This window comes from Nothobranchius furzeri, chromosome 7, assembly GCF_043380555.1.
Source record: "Nothobranchius furzeri strain GRZ-AD chromosome 7, NfurGRZ-RIMD1, whole genome shotgun sequence".
NCBI lineage: Eukaryota > Metazoa > Chordata > Actinopteri > Cyprinodontiformes > Nothobranchiidae > Nothobranchius > Nothobranchius furzeri.
Window position 1 is genome coordinate 56,103,752 of NC_091747.1, and position 23,960 is coordinate 56,127,711.

General features: G+C 41.3%; 2 protein-coding genes across 2 annotated transcripts; both read right to left on the minus strand.

Moving 5' to 3' along the window:
• Positions 1–572: 572 nt before the first annotated feature.
• Positions 573–3,173, minus strand: si:dkey-73n8.3 (retinol dehydrogenase 12). The gene is made up of 7 exons (XM_015955627.3): positions 3,078–3,173; positions 2,801–2,916; positions 2,523–2,678; positions 2,329–2,433; positions 2,027–2,236; positions 1,042–1,234; positions 573–872 (listed from the first exon to the last, which is right to left on the minus strand). The coding sequence occupies exons 1-7, from the start codon at positions 3,089–3,091 to the stop codon at positions 770–772; spliced, it is 897 nt and encodes a 298-aa protein (XP_015811113.3). The 5' UTR covers positions 3,092–3,173; the 3' UTR covers positions 573–769.
• A 2,481-nt stretch (positions 3,174–5,654) lies between these two features.
• tnfrsf11a (tumor necrosis factor receptor superfamily, member 11a, NFKB activator) lies at positions 5,655–19,831 on the minus strand. Its single transcript, XM_015955375.3, has 10 exons — positions 19,494–19,831; positions 15,658–15,736; positions 15,361–15,486; positions 15,064–15,219; positions 14,884–14,974; positions 14,732–14,808; positions 13,637–13,738; positions 13,511–13,560; positions 12,484–13,423; positions 5,655–8,598 (listed from the first exon to the last, which is right to left on the minus strand). Exons 1-10 carry the CDS (start codon positions 19,566–19,568, stop codon positions 8,315–8,317), a joined length of 1,980 nt encoding a protein of 659 aa, XP_015810861.3. The 5' UTR covers positions 19,569–19,831; the 3' UTR covers positions 5,655–8,314.
• Positions 19,832–23,960: the final 4,129 nt, after the last annotated feature.

The window sequence follows — 23,960 nt, forward strand, 5'->3', positions numbered from 1 at the left end:
AACAGATGGATTCCCTGCTGGCTGAGAGAAAGAAAGAGAGAATGAGAGTGAAAGAGAGAGAGAGAGAGAGAGAGAGAGAGAGAGAGAGAGAGAGAGAGAGACTCCTGTTGTATGCTGAATGCACCCACAGAACAAGGATGACGCCTCATGCATCTTATTCTCAGTTCAAGTCATTTCTCTAAAACAACAACTGCAACACTGAGAAAGTGCAACAAAAAGGGTCTTTGAGTTTAAAATATCAGATCTAATAAAACATGTTGATGAATGCATGCCAACAAAGTGCATTTTTTGTTATCCAAGCATAGCAAAATAAAGATTTTACACTTTTAATTTGCAGATGCATGCAGTAAATGGGAAATGCTAACTAATATATGCAAAGAAATCGAGCAAAAAATAACAAGAAGCATCCAGAAAACTGGAAGCACATGAGCACAACTGCACAAATATTCGCAAAAGGGTCCAAAATTGAAGAGAAACCAAACAAATGATGAAAATAATGCTGATGAAGGATGCAAACCAGCAGCGAAGAGATGTGAAATACAAGTAAATTATGCACAGTAACACACACACACTTCAAACTCACTCGATCAGTTTAATCTGCTTTATTTTTCCACACGTCTTCCTTCTTACATCCCACCAGTTTTATTTAAAATTAGCATGTTTCTTTGACCCCTTTGCACAACTTATGTCCATGCCTGACACGTACAACATTAACCAATAAACCTCAGAAACGTCATGCATTTTGCAGCACAGCTTGTAGGAGAACGGTTTATCTCCAGCGGATCCCCAGCAGGTGGCAGCTCACAGCCCACAGCTTTAGGGAGGTGAGGTTGTCCTCAGCTGCCCTGCAGCTTGCAGCCAGAGCACAGTCCCTGTAGCGGAAAAGGGAAGATGTGAGAACATCTTAAACAAAATGATTGAATAATGATCTGAACCGTCTGCACCTGCTTTTTAAAAAAGACAATGTGTGGAATAATTGTAAAAGACAAGTTTTGATGAGTAATCAGGAATCTGCTGCAGGCGGCTGGATTTTACACTAACTTGTAGAATCCACCAGTGAGGACCTGGTTGTCAGGGGTGACGGTGCAGTAGACGGTGGTGTATGCTCCCTCTGCCGGCGTCTTCAGCACAAAACTGAAGGTCTTAATTAAGTCCACAAGAGGGCGCCTTATAGGTCGTGTGATTTCAGTGTTCACAACACCCGGGTCCACTGAGAAAACCATCACTCCAAAACCTGCAGAGGAACAGTCAATTATTGTTGTTTTGGGACTCAGACATAAATAATAGAGTCGTGTATAATGTGTAAAATAACAAAGTATAAGTATCTATAGAAATATTCAGCGCTCTCATTCACTCAGTGTTTCATTAAATCTGCAGTGGTCTCTAGAATAAATGAATGCCTTGAAATTGTTCTTTGTGGGAAAAAAAAGCACTGGCGCTCCTTTTTCACAAAGTCAAAATTAGCCGTAAGAAACGGGAGCAGAAAACGACAGGATTTGTAGACTTTCTCGTTATCATTGGGCATCTCGCCTCTGATTGGCTAACAGCAATGCAATGCAACTCTACTACTGACTCCATTTGTCTGCAACTTTGATGTTTTAGCTCCACAGATAAAAGAAGCCTGAAGGAGTTCTGCCACGTTGTGGAATTGCTAATGCTAAAGGTGAGCTTCTACTAGCCGAGACGTGCTCTGCTCTCTCCTGGAGTCCAGAATGCCAATATACAGCGTGATGTAGGTCTCTGTCTTTCTCTGACCCGAGCATCTCTCTGTCTAATTTCAATCGGTGCTAATGCAGGAAATAGGGGTAGAAGACTAGTTTGACGTTCAGCCTGCACGTGGAAGTCAGCGTGATTGAAAGTTTCTCAGCGATCTTTAAAAAGACAGCTATGTTTCCCGCCCAGAGTTGAGGCATGAGACTCACACCCTGACAAGAGAGGCAGATGCTTTTTACAGAAACATAAAAAGTAAGATTCATGAAGTCAAAGATCATCATGCCGTCAGTGTTTCCCCCCACACACACATTACCCTCGGTTTTTTTAGCTAGCTCTCTGGAGAACAGCACGTTAGCGAGCTTGCTCTGAGCGTACGCCCTGACAGGGTGGTAATCTTTCTCCCCGTTCAGGTCATCAAAGCGGATCTTGCCCATGGCGTGAGCTGCTGATGACAGGTTGATAACTCGGGATGGCGCCGAGTGCTTCAGTAGGTCTAGAAGCAAGAACGTCAGGAAGAAATGACCTGAAAGAGGCAGAAATGAAAAAAATAAACAGAGATATAAAAAAAAACAACACAAAAACTTTACTGGTATTGGAAATTGTAAATTCTTTAACCTAAGTGATTGACTCCAAACTGCATCTCATATCCGTCCACGGTCTTCGCATAAGGACAGATAGCCACCGCTGCGTTGTTGATCAGGAAGTGGAGAGACTTTTCCGCTGGAAAACCGGGTGTCGTCATTTAACAGGCTGCATTTTTCAACTGTTCTGTAGATTTGGAATATCTGTGCTAGTTAATGGAAACCCACTGTTGTAAATGTTCTCAGCAAACAGGCAGATGGATTTGGTGTCAGCCAGGTCCAGCTGCCTGACCACCACATTGGCGCCATCCACGTTCTTCATGATGTCAGAAGCAGCTTGTTCTCCTTTGGTCACATTTCTGCATGCCAAAATCACTCGGGCACCTACACACGAGATATCGACTCCTCCAAGTGATGACAAGGCTTCGATGTACGCCCAGACTGACCCACTCAACAAACCAGTCCCTTTAAGGTCAAATTTAAAAGGTGCAGCCATGTTTTCTTACCTCTTGCAGCGAGCTCTTTAGCTGTTTCTTTGCCTATTCCAGTGTTTGCTCCCGTTACTATTGCCGTCTTCCCCTCCAGACGCACATCTGACGTCCACTTTGGGATGAACAGAGACCTGAGGAATCAAGAAAGATCAAAACAAGTCAAAACTCTTTTCAGTGATGTTCATTTTTTGTGATAACATTAGCATTTTTAAAGAAAATGTGCTCTAAATCCAGATATTTTTGTTGAAATCGTGTCTCTGAGAAACTGAGAACTTCAAAAACATGATCCCACCTTACAGTCTTCATTTCTAAACTGGCAAAATTCCCAATGAAATACAAATGTCTTTATCCTTTAGAGATTCCGCTTCAAATCTCAGGTCCAAATATTGAGCAGAGAGAAAAGATCTTCCCTTTATATAGTTGAAGGTTCACATGGGATGCTTGTAGGCACAAACATTCCTCTGTTCAAGTTCAGTTACTGAAACAAATCAATGACAGCTCCATTTTTTATTAGGGTTCTGATGAGGAGACACATGACCTGCAACAATTAAGCCAAACAAGCTGTAAAGCATGTTTGTCTTTAGTTCTAGTTTAATAAAGCTTGTATCTTTCACTTAAATGATTCCTCTGTTATAAAAGTTGGAATTACATCATTGCAACTTGAGCGCTTTAAGCTAAGGTTGTTGCCCAGGCGTTGCAGTGTTAAGTTAATATTAGACCATAGCCGTATCAGTAAGATCCGCGTGATTCAAAAGCAAAACAAATATCACAGAAGAAACCAGAAACTCAGCTTTTAAAGCACTTAGATGTCAAGGTCTTTTGCAAAAGAGCGTTTGAAACTCAAAACCTGGTTCCGCCGTTAAGGTAACTTGAGTTTTTTATTAATGTGGATTTTCTGGTGCTTTCCACATGTCTGTAATATCACTTGGACCAAATATTTGAAGCTGTTGTGCCAGTTTTGTTATATTATTCAGTTCAGCAAAATGTAACCAGTGGCGCGCCCAGAAAATTTTCATGGGGGGGGCCAGTGGAAATTTTGGGGTGACTCAGCAAATCGGTGTCTGTGGTAGCTCAGGGGAGTTTCGCCTGAATCTGTGCATTGCTTTGCTCCTTCGCTGTTTTTTTTATAATAGGCTTGTGCTTCGAACACATTTACCTCAAATTTGTGAAACTTGAACATTTCAGAAAAAAGACTTTGGCAGTTTTTAATTTTTTCAGTTATTGTTTCTATTTTTTCCGAGTTTTAATTAAAAAATTGATTGAGCCTGCTGCTGTTTCAACAAAAACAATCAGAGTTCATACTTTTTTCTTGATAGTGATGATTCTCATACATACTTTAAATTGTGATTTATTAAAACAGTTCTATTAAAAAATTCTATTAAAATAAAAAATTTATTAGCTTTAAAATTGTCTTGATTAGAGGAGATGAATGTACGATTTGTGTGAACATGAATGTGATTTATTAATGAGGGTGGGGTCTTCCCTGAGAGGGCAAACTGGATGGCCAACAATTTCCCGGGCGGGACCAATGGTCCCCCTTGGCCGCCCTTTAGAGGCACCACTGAGTGAAACCCTACAGAAGCTAAAACTGGAACACTGAATAGGACTGGGCTTCCTCTCATGTTTTCTTTCATAGAAAACGCGTAAAAAGTACATAATATATAATTATTTAAATGCATGATTTATTAGGAACATTTGATTTGGACACAAAAGAACAAACTCTCTAAGATGTTACCTAAAACCATAGTACACAGAGAAACTATGAACTTTAAATAAAAAATGATTAATGTAGGTCACAGTGGCAAAAAGTACACTCGATATCCATCCATCCATCCATTTTCTGTAGCTGCTTATCCACGGAGGATTGCAAGGACAAGGAAAAAAACTGTTATATCACCCAAACAAATGAGTGAATTATGACTTGTGACGAGTTCCTGGCACCAACATGAAAAAAGCTTCCCCTTCAAATCAGTTCTTTGCTCATTTATCTTGTGTGGCTCTACAGTTGATCAGAAATTGAAATGAAACGTGACAAAGAAGCAGCTTAGGTTCTAAGAAACCTTGAAAAACACATTGATCAAGACCACTCTTAAAATTCTTGATTCCCAAAGACCAAAGCATAATTTGAGCCTTTTGCACAAGCTACATATTCTCTTGGTTTCAGCTTTCTCTGACAGTTTTACACATTTATTTATTTATTTCACCTTTGGTTCTAGTCTAAATAAAAATCAACATTTTCTGACATGTTTATAACGTTTTACCACTTGGGGGCAGACTATAGCAACTTCAAAACACAAGACACACGTTCAGATTATTTTTCTCACACATTTAAAGCTCAAGAAAAAAAAAAGAGAGATGAAATCCTTTGACTACAGCTGAGCCTTGTGTTGGCCGTCCAGCCATTCCTCGTGTAAACCGTGTGAAAGCTAGTCATAACTTCCTGTTTTCACCAACAACCATAAAAATAAGCCGAGACGAGATGCACGCTGAGACACCAACACACACATATGTAAACACACTGCTGCTGACCCAAACCAGGACCGATGAACGTTGCCAGTTCCTCTCATGTGGTCTCTGTGTGACTCTAGCTGGTCTGACTGTTGGAGCAGTTTCTCCTCACAGCTGCTCGCCATCCCCTGGCTTGATGAAAGGCCGCCTGCCTGTCTGTCTGTCACTGCTGGGACAAAGGCAGTGAAAACTTGCCACACATGTAATTAAGATTGCTTCACAGGCATTATAGATCATCAAGGGGGGATCAACAACTCATTCATTGTAATTTGTCCATCCCAAAATAGGAATGTAGACTGAGAAACCACAGGATGCAGGATGTCTGCCATCAAGGAGTGGAAAAACAAACATGCAAAACATATTTAATTTCAATCAAAATAGTCTTTTATTTAATCATTGCAACATGTTTGATTGATATGTACATGATTTATACGGTGAGGGCTGACAGACAATGCACCAACGTTTCCAGAAGCGTTTACTTTTTACCTTTTGAACGATTTGAACACAAAATAAGTTCCCTTCAGCCTTTTTTCCAAAGAAAGCACAAACCAGTTGTGACATGGGTTCTTCTAAACTTACTTTTTTGTAAGTTATAATAGTTCTATGGTCAATACGAAACATAATTATGAAGTTCTTTGCACAAATTCCCTCTCACATAAAGCAGTTTTATTCTCAACAGCTTTGGTATCTTCCAGAATGAGTCCCTTTTCAGGGCTCAGTCACTTTAAGACAGCAAGCTGGAACTGGCCACACCCACCCCCTGCTCAGGCTGCTATAAGCTGAGAAACTCCGATATCTGGAAGGGGCTCACGTAGAGTTGCTCCTCCTCCAACAGCAGCTCTCTCTTGCGTGTTAGAGGTGGTTCTGTTTTCCTTATTTGGGACATCACAAATGGGGGCTTTTCAAACTGCTTGTTTTAGGCACATATTTCCTAACATTTGGTGTTTATAGAAGAAGTAGAAAACCACATGGCAGTGCAAATTGATGCAAAAAGTGAGTTTTACATAATATGTTCCTTTAAAGCAGGAACTTATTGTCTGAATGAAGTACTAAAATCCGAGCACCAAGGAGGTTAAGGGTACAAAAGGCCCCAAGGTCTCAGTGCAACAAACTTCTGCCACATGATTTCTGTATCTGTTAGCTTTGTGATTGTTTGACCTAGCTTATAGACGACAGCTAAGCTAATTGTCATTTGTGCAAACCACTGAAATGAGCGGGCTTCAGGGCCCAGTGGTTTGGTATGAAAATGGCCAAAAGGAGCTGCAACACACATAAATAACATCAATGAGCTCTTGTAAACACAAACATTAGCTAACTTTCACCTTGTTAAAGCTAACAAACATTTAGCTAAATATCTGCTAGCAAGATTTGGCTCATAAACACTATAAAGACTCAAAGTTAGCATCCCTGTCAGAGTCTTAAGATGTATTTGGTGAATGCTGTAACAGCAGTGCTTTCAAAAAGGTGTTGTGAATGCTAATTAGAAAACCTTTTCCAGCCCCTCCTGGATTCATAATGGATTTGGTTTTAATTTTCATGGAATGGACCAATAGACTTCAATTACACAGAACTTTCTTTTCAGACCCTTTTTTATGTTCGATTGTTTTAAAACCAACAAGATGATTCATGTTAGAACAAGAAGGCAGATGAAAGGACCAGTATTCTATAGAAAATCTACCAAAATAAAAGCCCAAAAAGGCAACGAAAAAACAAACAAAAGCCTCAGGAACTTACCTCATGTTACTTTTAAAGAAACAAATCAAAATTTTCTTTAAAGTCCCAAATTGTGCTCATTTTTTCCTGCTGTCGGTGGCACCAGTATATCAAAACACATCACACATGTATATTAAAAATATCCCTTGATATTCACAAATCAGCAAACTTTTTCGGGAAATATATAAAACTATTTATCACAAAGGCAACTTGTGAAAAATGCACCAACGATTTACTTCTGCTAAAATATTTTAAACAAACATTTTACTTCTTTTCATCAAAGATTAAAACAGAATAAAAAGAGTCAAACCAGTGATAAAATAGCTTATCAAATGCATAGCATTTTTCTACTCAAACTGCACATGTGGTGCAGGAACAAGAAAATAATGACTTGGAACAGATTAAAGAAGCTTCATACTGCTGTAATGTGAACTAGATTCTGTTAGCTTCTCTTAGCCTGACGCCACACTGGAGACGTCAGCAGCGTGAAGCGTAGCTACTTCAAACCGAATCCTTCAGAGTCTTTAGAGCTGATCCATACCGGCCGCAGCGCAGAAATATTCAGGTGCATCCCAGAAGCAGTTTGCCATGCTGCTAAATATACGTTAGGCGCAAGCTGTTTCTGGGATGCGCCTGAATATTTCTGCAGTTAACATAGACCCAGAAACAAAATTACACACGGTTTCAGTGTAAAATATCCGATCATTTTCAAAATAAAAGACTATTGCAGCAATGCGATTTCATATCTATGTAAATTACGTCGATAAGTGTGACCTTACGTCTCATTTATTACCAGCTTTTTTCGAGAAGTGCAACGGTGTGTTTTTCATGGCTTCAATCCTGGCAGTGGAGAGGAACATCATAAATGACATCACACAGTGACATCAAACGGGATCTTCTTTTTGATTTAATGGCGGACAGCCGAGACTCTCCCGGTGAGGATCGGCATCCACTAAAACTGTCCCGCTGCCGTTCCGCACCGCTGACGCCTCCAGTGAGATGTTGGGATTAATTAAATATTTAAAATTCTTTTTGCTTTTTGTAAAAACCTCAATTTTTAAACTTAGAAACATTTTAAAAAACTCTGCCCACATGGTGGACATCTTATTTTACAAAGCAAGTCTAAATTAGCTTGATGTCAAAACAAAAAAAATTTTTTTTTATGTTTGAAGGTTATTGAATAAATTAGATATGTATTAATATTTGGTTCCAGTTAAAAGCTCGACACCATAAGAAAAAATATAAAATTAACAAACTAATTTTCCCTTTCTTTGGATTCCATCAGAACCTGATATGGTGGAACAAATGTCACTTTCCCCTCTGCCTCTCCTGTCTCACTTCTTGGACCGGCAGTGTCTCGCCTTGTGAGGTGTTGTGGGTAATGGAGTCCCCTTGAGGTCTCAAGCTGCTCTGAAAAAACTGAGTCGTTTCGTTGGCTTGCTCCTGGATGGGGCTCCCGAAGGTGCCGCCCTGTCCGCTCTCCTCGCCGCTGTGAGACGTCGGGCTGACGTAGACGACAATGACGTCTCCGGAAACGTTCATCACCTGACCGCTGGAGATGAAGGTCGTGTTGTGGTTCCCGGAAACCATACCTGAAGGGAAGATTTAGAACAGAAACGCACAAATCACAGGGATTAGTGAACATTCAGTCATAATTTAAATAAATCTGCTCTAGCATGAATAAATGCCTTGTGAGTCATTGTCTGTGGAGGAAAAAATGCTCTGGCAACTATATTTCAGGAAGTAGAAGATAGCCAGAGGAGTGGGAAAAAAACAGCAGGATTTGGAGGCTTACTGATTATTATTAATGATTTTCGGACGTCTCCTCTCTGATTGGCTAACAGCAACGCAACTCCTCCGCTGCCTGCGTTCGCTTTGCAATGCTGATGTTTTATCTCCACAAATAACACAAGCCTGAAGGAGTTCTGCCATATTGTGGAGTCAATGCTAACAGTTAGCGTCTACTAGCCGAGAAGCGCTCTGCTCTCTCCTGGAGGCTAAATCAACAACTGCTTTCTGTGGTCGTGACGTCAAGATAGGCAAGTCCATGGGTGCTAACTTACATAGCTCTGTGTGGTTTTTCTGACCCGAGCGTTTTCCTGTCTATTTTCAATCAGAAGCTAAGGGAGGAAATATGGGTAGAAGACCGTTATCACATTCAGCCTGCATGTGAAACTCAGAGTGGGTGGTTGCATTTTAAAAATAACAAGAAGAGTGTTAGATTTCCATTTAAAGTTGAGGAGCTGCAGTAAAACGAGGTATGTACATTTCCCCTAATTATTACGCTGCTGAACTAAATCTTGGCTAACCTCAGGTGACTAGGACATTGAAGCGGCTTGCACAGCGGGTTTAATGACAATGCAAAATGACCACAGACAGGCCACGGAAACACAGACTCACATCATTTCCTTTCCTGCCACACTAACATTTAGGTTGCATGGGAACATCGAGACCCAAGAATTCCCTCGTAAACGGCTCGAGATTTTAAAGAGAAGGCGACATTTTGCTGCTTATCAGATCACTGTTATGAAAAATCCTTTAATCTGGCTCTACAAGGAGTATAAAAGTCATGTTTATAGCTCAGTGGCGGCATACTTCAGGTGTGGAAGGAGATCAGTTTTATTATTTACACTCGTCCACATTTAGCCTCCGCTTCCTATTTTATCCTGCCTCCCGTCTGGCTTTCCAGCCGACCCACTGACTCACAGCTCGTGTTTCAGAATCATCAATGTATTTATGCGCACGCACACACACACACACACACACACACACACACACACACACACACACACACACACACACACACAATCAAAATCTCGATAAATGTAAGCAAATGCGTCCTAGCAAGCGTGTTTATTCCTGCGTGCACAACCATAAAAGCAGACAGTCCCACGGAGTTTGGAAAGACGAGCAAACATCCTCACACACACACAGAGAGAGTGTCTGTGTTCACATCTCAGCAGAACTTTTCCGGGAACGCCAGTGGAGTTGAGAAAAGGGAGGGGGGGGGGGGGGGGTTACCACAGCTTTGAAAACAAAGCTAAGAAGAATCTGACTAATGTCTACAGATTTATCGTTTCTTAATGCTGCTCTGATTTTTCTGAAAGTGCAGCGTTCTGCTGCAAGTGTGGCAGGAAAGTGGAAAGCTACTCTCAAGTTGTCAACAACATGGTGCTCTTTTGTTTCAAGGCCTGAAATGACTGGAGGCTAAAATGTACCTGAGCAGGTGAGACCTCTCGCTTCTTCTTAACCTTTATATAGCAAAGGTGGAAAGTGCATCCAGTCAGTTGCATGATGGGAAATAATCTCAAACCAGGAAGAATGTCCTTTAAATACCCAGCTGTTAATGAGAGGCAAAAAATCCTAACACGATGTGTGTGTGTGTGTGTGTGTGCTGTATTTTTGTTGGGGAGGGTAAGGTTATAGAAGTATTACTCAAGCTGCACACATCTTGCTTCAATTAAAGCTGTGGTCACTTTGCGCAACCCCAAGGAACTCTGGGTAAACAGGAGCTTTGTACTTTAGAAGTTATAGTTCACTCACACACACACACACACACACACACACACACACACACACACACACACACACACACACACACACACACACACACACACACACACACACACACACACACACACACACACACACACACACTAAGCAGAGTTTGTTAAGAATGTGGTTCTGGTGGTTCTGTAAGGCATCAAACATGAATATCGTTTTCCTGCGTCCCGTGTGGTCCACCCTCAGAATTCAGAGACCAACCATCAATATGAGCTTTATTAAAACATATTTCTAGAAAACAATCAGACCCCGTATTTTTGTGCTGAAACCAAACCGCTGCTATGAGCTGTATTCAGCATCTACCGATGTTCTGTTTGGACCAACCGCTGACCCGATTGGGCTGCTTTCATAACGAAACATCACCACTCGGAGGCTGAGGCACAGAATGTATGTAAATAAGTTTCCCTCAGTGTTTTGGCAACACAAAAAGGTCCACGTGAATGATGGGACAGTAAAAATTTCCATTCAGTGCATCAACTGTTTCCTGGGTTGCTGATTATCTGATGACACGGCCGCTCAAGGCAAATCTCCCGTGGTGACAAATGTCGGTGAACGTGAGCGTGATGTGCAGGTCTGTGGTCGCCCAGTGTGACCGGTCCAGCAGCAGCTTCACGAGCTCTCTCCCTGTCAGAAAATCTGCGGCTCCAGTCTGCAACGGACCAACGACAATACACCCAGGAAGTGACGCAAAAACAATGTGAGAGAAGCCGTATCAACATTAGCAACAATGGAGGCTAGATGCAAGAACGTGTGGAGTCTGCCTCTTTGGCATTCAGTCCGGGGTCTATTGATGCTAGAGCTATTTTCCCTTCCAATTTTACCATCTTTGGTATCCGTCATGTATGCATTTCAACAAGTACACTTGTGACGTTAGCATGTCCTGCTAGAGCGAGCAATCGTGCTGTTTGGCTGACTAAAATCTCGGGCTGTAAAGTGTGCCACCACCCTAGAGTCTGTGCAGGTGCGACATGAAGCAGTCTGTTGCGACAGCCGGAAAACACAGAGTGTACCAGGCTTGAGAGGTGGGATCTGGTGGAAAAGGTTGTGGTCAGGAATCGCCTGCTCTTGAACATGACCTATAGGAAAAGATGTGGTTGTTAACTTTCTGTGGAAATAAATCTCAAAGCAGACCCATCGACATCCTGGGTGATGAGGGTGAGGGTTAGAGGGAGACTCACTCATTCAGCTGTTGTTTTGTGTGGAAGAACATTACAATCTAACGTTCTGCAGACCAACATCACGATTATCGTGTTTTGTGAATATGTAAATTGCCAAGGATAGTATGTGCATGGAAACCGTTTTGCAATGGTCGTTGGATTTATATTAGTCAGCCAGAGATAAAAAATAAGGGGTTCTCTTAGCCTACGAGCGATCTTCTGTATGTGCAACTGAACAGTCTAACCATGACCCATAGACAGAGCTCAGTTGAAGGGGCAACATCTACAGTTGTCATTAAAAAAGTCTCTAAAAGTTATTGGACAGCAATTGGACCAATCAGAGCAAAGGACAACATGACATATTCATAGCAACAGAAATGAGTCAACAGGGCAGTCCGCCACACACCATAGAAGAAGAAGAAGTACCTCCATCTGCTCGGGTCTCAAAGTAAAGCCTAAATCTTCCCAAGTTGATGCCAAAGCCATTTCAAGTGAGTGCCATTATTGAGCCGCTGCCATCTTTGTTGTTTTGCCGTAATGGCACCAAGCCCACCAGACATCGCTACAAACAGAATGCTGTGATTGGCCTGGCCTAAACGTAGCTGAGCCAATGGAAGACCTGCTGAGGCTACAATGAAGCGTGGTAGAGCCACCTGCTATGGTTTTTCTTCACATAAGGAACACATGCTACCCATGTTTAAGGTATTGGGTTTATCCGTTGCAGATTTCTATACATAATCTTGAAGTATGACGTACCTGAAGTACCTGAGGTAAGACTTGGTTCAACCAGCCGACTGTGGAGGCTCTCCGGAGAACACCCCAGTTCCGACTCTCCCGAAGAGAGCTTGTTGTCCCTGGAGGAAACCCCCAGGTCTTTCTCTGACCCAGACGCCTCAGACGGTTTGTCCAGGTACAAATGTCCCGCGGATGTGGAGGTCATCAATGCATTGACCAAGGTGGTGGCAGAAGCTGAGCTACTGTCATGTGAGGCGGAGTTTGCATTTGCTAGTCTGGAAACTTCCTCCTGTTTTATGGGTGATGTGTCAGATAGGTTGGATCTGTACTGAGGTCTGACTGCAGCCTGGGACAATGGCACACAGACTTCAGCAGGTGGATTGGATATTGGGATCGTGGAGGAGGCGTGGATGAGAGAAGAAGAAACCGAGACAGGATATGTGACACAGGTCTCACCGTTAGATGATGAACTAATATTTTCAGGTCTTTGTCCTCCTCTTTCGTTCTCCTCTTTTCTGTTTTGCTGTCTCTTTTCTCCATTTCTTTCTTTTTCAAGAATGCCACATGAGCAGGTTCCGGACATCCCAGGATCCACAGCCTGGCTACAGTCCTCATTTTCCCCTACTTCCAGTGGTTCATGGACGGGGACGACGCATGTACAAGGCCCTGCCAAATGCAAGGGCGCATTCAAAACCTCTTCTTCTGAAAGCTCCTCTGGCTCCCCTGACACCCTGCCATTCTCTGCCACCATCTTCTCCTTGATGTCTTCTTTATCCACCATCTCTTTCGCGGAGGTTGGAGACACCCCGACGTTGGACACAGGAGGAGATGGAACGGTGCTCGGCGAATCGGTTCCAGGACTGTGAGGTGATTGGCAGATGAGTTTGGTGGTTTCACATGGGGAACTAGTTCTAGGGCTTTCTGCTACTGTTCCACTGTGGTAAGTAGGGCCCAAAGTTTCCTAGAAAGTATATAAACAATAAAAAAAAAAGTTTTCATAAAGTGTCTTGTCTCCTTTATTTGCTTTGCAACAGAAACGTCACAGTACCTGCTGAATCCTGCTCCTCTTCAGATTCTGAACACAAGACCGCAGATTAACTAAAGATAATATAAACACAGCAGAATTAGCCAGTGACCCACACACATCTGCTGCAGCCACCGTATGCGGACATACCAGAGAGGAGCTTCAGCTTGTCCTTGTAGCAGAACAGCAGCAGGATGAGGAGACACAGGGCAGTGATGACCAACAGCACAGTGACTAAAACCCAGGGAGATGCTGAGGAAGAGAAAAAAGTATGTTTTTGTTGTTGATCAGAAGTATTTTCCATTTCTTTAAAAGTGAATTGTGTAGAAATGGAGTGGAAATTACATTCTGTGGTTCCTGCAACCGCTTTAAACAAATGGAGCTTTTTGCCGGCCGTCGTCAAATTACAATTGTGGGCGCTGCAGCATTAGCTCGCAGGAGACATGGCAACCCCTCACTAACTAATGCTAAACAGTAGCGATGTCCCTCCTTCTTTTGTTTAGAAAGGAGATGAACGGACAATCCAGCAGCCCGCAGGATATGAAATATGTTTCAGTGTAACCTTCCTTCAAAAATGACTGAAACATTAGATTATTTTGGGATTTTAGCACTGTAAAATTCTCACTATATTCTTACATACTGCACCTTTAAAGTTCTCATTCAATTTTTCCATTTTCTGGGGTCTCTAATATAAATTGTTGCTTCTCTTTGGACAAAAAAAAAGTTTTGGTGCCCTTGTTTCAGGAAGTAGAAGTTTGGGGGTCCAAAAGGTTAGACTGAAGGCAACTGAACATCTCTGGTTTCTTGAAGACGTGTTGGTTCTGACTGGAGTATGGGAGAGTCGAGCTTTAAGCTGCAGCTGCCTGTTGTTGCCTAATAAGCCAAGATGTTGATGTCGTTAGTTCCTATTGTGTTGATCCAAGAAGGTGTGACCTAAACTGAAACTGTTTTGGAATTAGGTTTAGAGTTGCATCTTAGGTGCTGGGAAGGAGACATCTTGCCTCTTATTGGCTAACATCAACGCAACTCTTCCACTGCCTCCATTTGTTTTATCTTCACAAATTATAAAAGCCTGAAGGAGTTCCTGTTGAAGAGTTCCTAGCGCTAATAGGGGTATAGTAGTAGTAGGTATGATCGTATTTAAAAAATAACAAGTGAAACGTTTTCTGTAAAACCAGAAATGCTGTGAAGGTACTCGCTAATCACAGTCTCCCATGATCTTTTACTCATTGGAGGATGCGTTACCTGAAACGTGCTCTCCACACATGGCGTCGGCCTGAGCATTGCCTGGCTTTAACTCACTCCTGCCCTCAGCTTTACAACTGGAAAACAAACAGGAGTATGAAGATTTGTATCACATCACCTTCATTTTCCTTCTTAAACTTTGGTGGATGTACCTCCGCCACGGTTTGCACTGCTCATTAAGACCCCCAGCAGAAAAAAACCCATTTTTACACGGAGCACAGACTTTCCTTCCGCTGGTAGAGTCTGAAACATAAGCACAAGTACGCAATTACTTATTGGTGAATTGCACCCCTTAATAAATTGCTGTGTTATTTTTTGTCCTGGTGCATCACCATTTTCCAGCTCAAGTGTGTAACCGGGATCACAGGTGGGGATGGCCTCACAATATTCACAGTGGATGAGGTGACACTGGTAGCCGGGCTTACAGCGACACGGCTCCTCCGTCTCAAGACTTTCGGTCTTTTCATTTCTGCTCATGAAACCCTTACCTGGTAATAGGAAGGAAGAAGAAAAACTAGATTAAAAAGTCATTATCAATGTGTCAAATCGAAACGCTCACCTCTTTTGAACTTGTTGATTTCTTTCTAGACACAAATGTAATGATCTGAGCTGAAACTGCAGAAACTGACCCGTATCACAGAACTTCTTCGGGATACAGGTTGCGGCATCTGTCCAGCCGGGCTGATACTCGTGATGATTGCAGTTTGAACATACGGTCTGTTGGGATTCAGTGCAGGGACTCAACACGCGGGATCCTGATGAGAACACAATCAGAGGAAGGGAGGAGAACTTTGTTCATTGAATTTTAAAAATGCATAAAATCCATACAATTGCAAATTTTTGGGGGGCATTTTTAGCACACAAAATATAGTGTGTGTGTGTGTGTGTGTGTGTGTGTGTGTGTGTGTGTGTGTGTGTTTTACTACCTGGCTGACACTTGTTGCAGCATCTGGAGTCCTTAAAGTACTGTTTTTCCCCACACAGAAGGGCTTTGGAGGTTACATTCTAAAAATAAAGAAAGATAAATTATAAATTTTGTGCTTTCTGGGTGTCAAAATAAACGATTTACCAAATATGATATTTTACATGATTTTGTTTCTCACACTCAACCCTTTTAGTCTATATTTAGTTTCCACATCTTACAGAAGCACTGAACTTCATTGAAAATAAAAGCAATCAAAATAAGCAGAAATAGAAAAAGAGGTAATCAAAAATTCTGAAAAATAATGGAGATGTTTGAATAAGAAGATTATTGCCCTAAATTATCATTACTTAAATCATCAAGTTTTTTTTTCTTGAGCAGTATTTAAATAATATTGGACATAATTGTTCACATAGCACAAGCTCAGCACTTAGAGTAAGGCTACAAACAGTTTCCAGATGTGGGTTTAGTTTTAAGATCATTTTTACTGAAACAAACGGAAACATCAAGAAAAAAGAGGTCGAGATCTACATTTCCAAGACACGCCCAGGAGGATTATTTTCCATCCTCTCAAAAACACCCGATCACTAAATTTGCACATCATCCTGCTGCATGAATAAAATTAGCTTTACCAGAATAAAATCCACTCTGACACCACTGGTGCTGTGAGAATCGCCACGGTGCCCACACATCTGCACTTTAAAATCCCCATTAGTGCAAAGTGCACTGTGCACTCGCTCACACACGCAGATCAAGCTGCACACACCCTCCAGTCTCCATAAACTTGTGGCTCCTCACCACACTGCTGAATTAGAGAATCCAGCTGTTGTGACAGAGGTGATGCCAAAGCCACAGACTCTAAATATAAAAAGGTAGAAAAATACAACCTAAAGGTCTGACTGCATGTTGAACTCAGACCGACAGCTTTTTCCAGTTTTGCCTTTTTTAGCTTCCATTTATCCATGAAATGGAAAAATCTTTTTTAAATCTAAATCAAAACTAGAATGGATGACTTTAGTTCTTCACTGACGGACCATGAAGACAAATAAAAGCGTTTTTAACACTGCTGCTTTCAAACTGGTTTCAGTGGTTCTTAAGCAATAAACGTCACATGGGCCAGCACTCTGCTTTCCTATGCCGGCTAGAAACTACACTTGCCGTAAGCTTTTCACAACCTGTTAATGACAAGCACAAGAAGAAGAAGAATTTAGCTTTTTTACAGCATGACAGAGCCTGAAAGTAAAAGTAAGAAAGGAATGTCTTTGGAGCGACCTACGCTAGTTTGAAGAAGCTAAAGGACGCTACAAAATCATAAACTGATGGTGACCTGGCTTTGTTGCCACTGGACTTGCAATGATATTTTTGTTGTTGATGTTTTTGTTTGATGGCTTATTTAGTCAGTTTGGCTAGTGTTAGCATTAGCTCATTGTTAACGCTAGCTAACTACAGGGCTGTTTATGAAGTGGGAAACTTCTTGTGTTTAAAGGTGTGGATCACTCATTTAACCAATACATTTTCAGCAGTCTCTAGTAGGAATGAATGGCTTGTAAGTCGTACTCTGGGGAAAAATATCACGGGAACCAGCAGTGACCAGCATCGCAGCTGAGCTTCAAACGGCAGGTTTTGGAGTCTTTTTTCCTGATATTTGGGCATCTTCCTTCTGATTGGGTAACAGCAACTCAACTCTACCACTGACCTGCAACGTTTTGAGAAGTTCTGCTGTGTGACGGAGGTGTTAATCTATAACTGATGCAGTTTAGTGTCTTTGTTTGCAGTTTTTGGCCCCAGAATAAGAAGAAAACAGCAGGAGGACTGGCGTGCAATTAACGACCTCCCCTTGGAGTCACCCAGCAGCCAGCCTTTGTTTTCTGATTGAACTAAAGACATAATGCAGCGCGGCCCATAATGACAACCATGCGCTGCATCAGACTGAAAAGACAGAAATATGAAAGCTCGTCCCTTAGATCACAGCTTACTCAGAATGGTCTGTCTTTGTTTTCTGTCAGCCATATCAAAACTTTGGGTGTCCATTTTGTGTTTTAACTCACTAAAAAAGAAAGCTTATCCACCCTTGAAGATCACAAACCATAAAAATAAACATAATTTATTGTTTTGTGCTCAAATGTATAATTACGAATGTGTGGATTTTAAATGGATTAAGGTGGAAAAGATGGAGTGGAGGGGAAAACAGACAAGGAGCCATTCACCTTTTCATGCTCAATAAGTCATTGTTTCCTGGATACTTTGTTTATTAAAAATAAAAACTTTCCCCCCTCATGAGATTCCATTAAACACAACCGCCGCACCAAGAGCATTCCTCTTGCTCCCAGAGGAAGGTGAGGATTTGCATAACGGCTGCAGCACTTATGGGCACAGAGCCAAGAGGCGCTCAGTGTGACTTTTACGCCTCCGGGGGTTTTACTGATCTGTGATAAGAAGCAGTGAAAACATATTTCTCAACAACCCAGTCTTTGAGAAGAATGCTTGTACCTGTGATTTGTTTATGCTAATGTGTTATAACGCTATCTTGTGAGGCCTAGTAAACATATTTTTACTGTTAATGATCTCTTCTCTGTAAAGTTTATGTCTTTTGAACAGTATGGGACTTTTTTTGAAGGGGGGAGCTAATAAAAATTGGTAAAAAGTTAATCAAATGTTATAAACAGAGATAAAAATAGAGAATATCTGAATGAATTGGTTAAAGCTGGTTTGTGCACTTAATTTGTTGCACAAAAAGACATCCTAGATCCTCCTGGTTCCACAAAACGGTCCACTGCAACCACACAAGTTTTGTTTGAGTGCTTTGAGTTTAGATTTGCAGATTTGACTCAGTGGCTGTGGTGAGATCAACATGCCACTAAGTACCTAAAGTGGGTGGAAAGCTGCACTTCAGAGAAATTTAAGAAAGTGATTGTTTCGCTCAAAAGCAAACCTGCACCCTAAGCTGTTGTGATGCCGATAAATGGAGAGATGCATTAAAGCTGCTTAACGCGGAAGAAACATGCAGAAGTGACACTCGTGTGTAAAAATCCTAAGTATTTATGATTGATTGCAAAGATTCGTGAGCATCTTGAAGTAATTGCAGATTGCTCAATGTCTCAGTTCGAGGTGAATTTGGAAAGGATAGGATGAAGTGGCTGAAAACCTACAACGTGGAGGGGAATTTTGAGGGGATAATGTGAGTCAATAATGGCAAGACCACGGCGAGGACAAGCCCCAGCCAGAGGTTTGCAGCGTCACCTAAAAAATCTGGAAAATATTTTTGCACTTTTGACTCTTTTTTTTTCCAGGCATCCGAATCATGCTAGAGCTCAATACCATTTGTTTCTTTGGCTGTTGCTGGTTTGGATTGATGCACGAAGCGAGATCATGATGCATGTTTTGTTTTTGTGCAGGACTTAAAAAAAAGGCACGGAAGCATCTGTTCCAGTCAACAAGCAGTGGTAGATCACTGGAGCCCTGAAGTCCCACCGCTGCAGCCACATATGAACCACAACACCTGGGCTCTGTTAGTGCTGCATGGACTAAACTAAATGACAAAAACACCAAAACTCGAGATCAGCTGAAGTCTAAATTGCGACATGAGGAAGCCCTACATCTGGTCCGCTTCTAGTAAGGTTCCATGATGACCCATGTGGACCAGAACGTCCCTTTGACATTGCACATTTGTGGTTAGAAGAGAGGAACACAGTTTGTGCGTAAAAGCGGTGCCATTGTGGAAATTATCTCATGTGCTCACAATGCTGCTGAATATAAATAAATGATATTTACCTTCAATGTTTTAAATGTTTAGTTATTCGTTGTTTTTACACTTTAAAATAACGAAAAGGCGCGTCTTACCTGTGCGTAAAAGATGACAAGGGCGCACAGGATCCATCCGCGGAGCATCCGGCTTGTTGTGGAGGTCACCTCCATACTATTGCTGCTTTTTATGACCCGTTCTTCAACTTCTCACCAGATAAACCGAGATCAGATGTTTCTACACTCCTTCAAAAATCCTTAACGCAAACTTCTTCTTTCTGGAGGCGCGAGCGGCGGTAGTTTCCACGCAGCTTGTCTGCACATTCCTGCGTCTTCATTCCCCCGTTAGTTAGGAAGCTGCAGCTCCCGGATCTCCTCTCATCTTTCCTCTGCTCTTCATCCACGCGCTCTGGAGGAAGCTGCATGCAACAGCTTGTAAAAACTATGCGCGCAGAGGAGCAGAGGGAGGCAACTCCTCCCACCTTACACCCCCCCCCCCCCCCCCTCAGGTCACAGATAGGAGGACCTTTAGGGAGAAGTTGAGGATCTATCACAGATAATTGGACTGATTGTTATCTGTGATGGCAGTGGCAGGACGGCCTGGGGAGACCAAAACACTGAAACCGATGATTCATTTTGTTTTGGTCATGAATGACGCAAAGATTTAAGGTAAAGGTGTTTTTTTCAGGTCACTTACATTTGCATACTTCATTTATTCATTGTCATCATTTTTATGAACACACATTTCTTTTAGTTTATTTAATCATCAGTTTTATTTTATTTTTATTTCTGGTTTGTTCATACCTTCACACACAAACAATTAAATGAAATTAAAGCACTTTAGCAATTTTCACCTAATTTCAAATGCCCCCCTTTCTCAATTTCAGTGGCTTATAGCATCAAACTATGTTTAAATCAACTTATTCAAATAAGTAGTTTAATTCATTTTAAAGACACATTTCTCTTTGTTTGATCTAAAGGTGTTTAGGTTCAGTCTAAAAGTCAGTTTTTAATTTCCTTTGAAGGATTTGGTGGTTTATTAGCACATGACGCCACGATCACCTTAATATTTTGAATATACTGGAATGCCATTCTTAAGCTGGAGAGTCAAACACATGCCATTGCTCATTTAATCAGTCAAATACGACCTCACATTAGAGCCGGACTCGTTCCAACTCCCCACTGGAGATATAGTTATGTGGACTCTGTCAAAGATGTCACATCTCAGTTGAGCCGTCATGGAATTTAAAATACTTCCTGGAGTCTGGGTTCAGTCAACAACCATTTCCACAGTGTACAAACGTGTTTTGGAACAGCTTAGCTATCACCTCCAGGAAATAAAACAACTTTTACCAAGAAAGAAGAAAAAACAACAACATGGCATGTATTCCCTGTGAATTTGCCTAACCCGGCCTACCTTGGCAGCAAAGAGAAGGAAGGTTACAAAAACTGGAGAACACGTTCTCCTAAATTTGACAGTTATGCAAATCTTAAATCAAACTGCAGATCCCTGGGTGGATTGGTTAACTTGAGAGGGAAAGAAAAAAAAAAGAAAGCTAAGAAATTGTGAGATCTTTTCTTGAGATTAAAAACTAGAAAAGATAAAAAGTCACAGTTGTATCAGTAGTTTTGGTTTCAAAAGCCAAAAGCTATAGAAAAACGTCAATTGAACACATTTTTACTCAAGTAAAATATAGTCATTTAAAAATGACTTCAAAGTACAAAGTTTTCGGTAAAAAAGGTTCAAGTAATGAGTAAGTTTGTAAAATCAAAAATGCTGATTTCATTTTTTCTAATTATTTAATCAGATTAATCAAATAATAAAGTTACCGACAAATTCCTGTGGTTTCGAAAAATAAAATAAAAATGAGTAAAAATCACACAAAAAAAAAGAAATAAAAATTCTAAATGGCTGAAATTTACAAGGAAGTTTTACCAAACAATCCTTACAATAGTTCAAACTACTTCCACTGACTAAATACGTTTTACTGACTCATGGTAGAAATCTTGGCGTCATAACTGATTCAGACCTGAGCTTCACTGGTCACAGTAAGGCTATATCTAGATCAGCGTTTTATCATCTTCATCAAACAGCAGAACTCAGAGGTCTCATGTCCAAACAGGACCTAGAGAAACTCATTCATGTGTTCATCTCCAGCAGGCTGGACTACTGCAACAGTCTATTGTCTGGTCATCCCAAAACAGCTGTGAAGCAACTGCAGCTTATTCAGAAGGCTGCTGCTAGAGTCTTAAGGACCAACAGAGTCAAGCACATCACTCCTGTTTTTAAATCTCTACACTGGTTACCAGTAAACTATGGAATGGAAATTCAAAGTGCTACTACTAGTTTATAAACCACCAAATGCTGCTTTTAGCTAAAACGCTTTACACAGATGGAATCAGCTTCCTCACGACCTCAAATGTGTCCCAATTCTGGTAACTTAAATCAAAATTCACCAGCCTTGAAAGCTTCTTATGCTATCACATTCATTTTAATATTTCATGTTCTTGCTCCTGGAGAGCACATTGAATTGCTTCGGTCTATGAAATGTGCTATTTGAATGACAACGCCTTGCCTACTGTATTTTCAAAAACTGTAAACATCTTTCTGTTGCATTTCTGGTTAAAAGTTGCTTGATCATCATTAAATGAAGTAACTAGAGGTGGTAGAGAAACTACAAGTAAAAGTAACGTGCACAACTCAATAAAAGCACTCAGTTTTTCTCAAGTGAAGTTAAAGAAATGTCTGAGTAAAAGTAACTATTTACCACCCAACCCTAATGTCTACTAATGGGAGGGGGTTGATGGTCGGTTTTCCTATAAAAAAAATTGAGAAAAAAAAATGCTGACAGAAGCCATTTTGTGGTGGGGCCTCTGCTGCCACCATCATAGTAATTAAGATTCAACTTCAGCAAACAAAAACCTCAGCTTGACTCTGAACGCACCACAAACATCCATTCACCTTCTTCCAGTAAAGCTAAACTGTTGGCGTAGTGAGGCCCCCATTAAGAGCGTCTTAAACCCAGCGGCATAAACGGCAACGTGCTTTAGATGTGTTAACATATAGATCTACAGCAGACAGATGCCACCGTGGTCGTTTTAAAGCTGTCGTTAAGCTGTATCGCAACGTTAACAGGTCAAAGTTCACAACAGCTCATTTGTACACAACAAACCACAGAATGGTATCGATTAGCTGAAAACACACTCGCTCCAAAGAACAAAACCAGCTTTGGCCGGTTTTGGTACAAGGATTTTGGAGGAAGTTTCAAGGGTTTGGTCTGGTGTCCCAGGAGCGCTGTGGAAAAAGAACATGCACATCAACCGAGAGCGGAATAATAATGTTCAGTCACAGCCACGATGTTCCGGTGGTTTCAGGACTGCATCTGCAAAGCCTCTGCTTTGGAGACAGATGGGATCTATGAGTCAACTTAGCAAAGTTAGGAAAAACAAAACTGTAGCTAAAGGCTTCGTACTGAAAATAAAATAAAAAAATGGGAAAGAAGTTTTTGAAACACTCAACAGTGAGTACACTACCAATTCGTGTAGAGCTGTGAAAACTTCACTAAACAGTTGCCAATTATTCAAAGAGCGACAATTCCGGATCATTTCCCAAGGTCAGAGCTTGAAATGGTCAGAGGAAATGCAACTCAGGCAACAAGGCGTAGATCAAAGTTCAATAGGTCAATGGCAGAAGAACTGGAAAGGAGTACTTACAAACAAGTTATGGGGAAAACAGGCTGCAATGCTTAGTTTTTGAGGTTTTATTGAATACTATGGTAGTTTATGCTGCAAGCAGAAATGTGAATATGTTTGCCATAATGCTATACGCCATTTTTAGGAAAAACAAAGAAAATTTTATTGGTACTAAATTATTAGACCAGTGGTCAAGCACAGCAAAGAAGGTACTATAATTGGGTTTGACATGCAGCATCAAAACCTGAACATTATAGCCACAAATTCACCATAAATTCTGTTTTGTTTAAAGTTGCATGAAGTAAGACTGACATTCTCAAATCATCCTTCTAAAATATGGACCTGCAGTCCATGCTTCAAAAACATAAGAGTGACTTCCCTCCTCGCGTCTGTGAGTTTCATGGCTGTTGCCGGTTATAGATCAGTGCCAATAGCTTCTGGATGACGAGCAAAGATGAGTTGATAGGTAGATACGTTTTACTGTATAAACGAGTTGTTGGTGTTGAACAAGTAGCTTGGCATTTTTAGAGCAGACTGTTTGTAATTCACTATTAGCATTGTTAGCTCAACGTAGCCTCTCGCCTTCTTTACTTGATATCAGAGTAAAACAAAGTTTCCCTGGCAGCTCCTGTTACTGCAATGCTGTCCACACATCTGAAGCTTTCTGCCGGCTGGTGTCGAAATATATATGTTAGTGCTGCTGTGTTAGATAGCCCAGACTCAGATTGTAAACAAAGGCTGTTTCGCTCTTTGGCTTTTATTTATTTTTTTAAAGGAGAAAAACTGGCCCAGCCAGCTGAGAAAGAGATCTGTTTCAACGCAGCATTCCTTCCAACATGACTGTAACAGACCGTTTTCTGATCCTTTCACTGT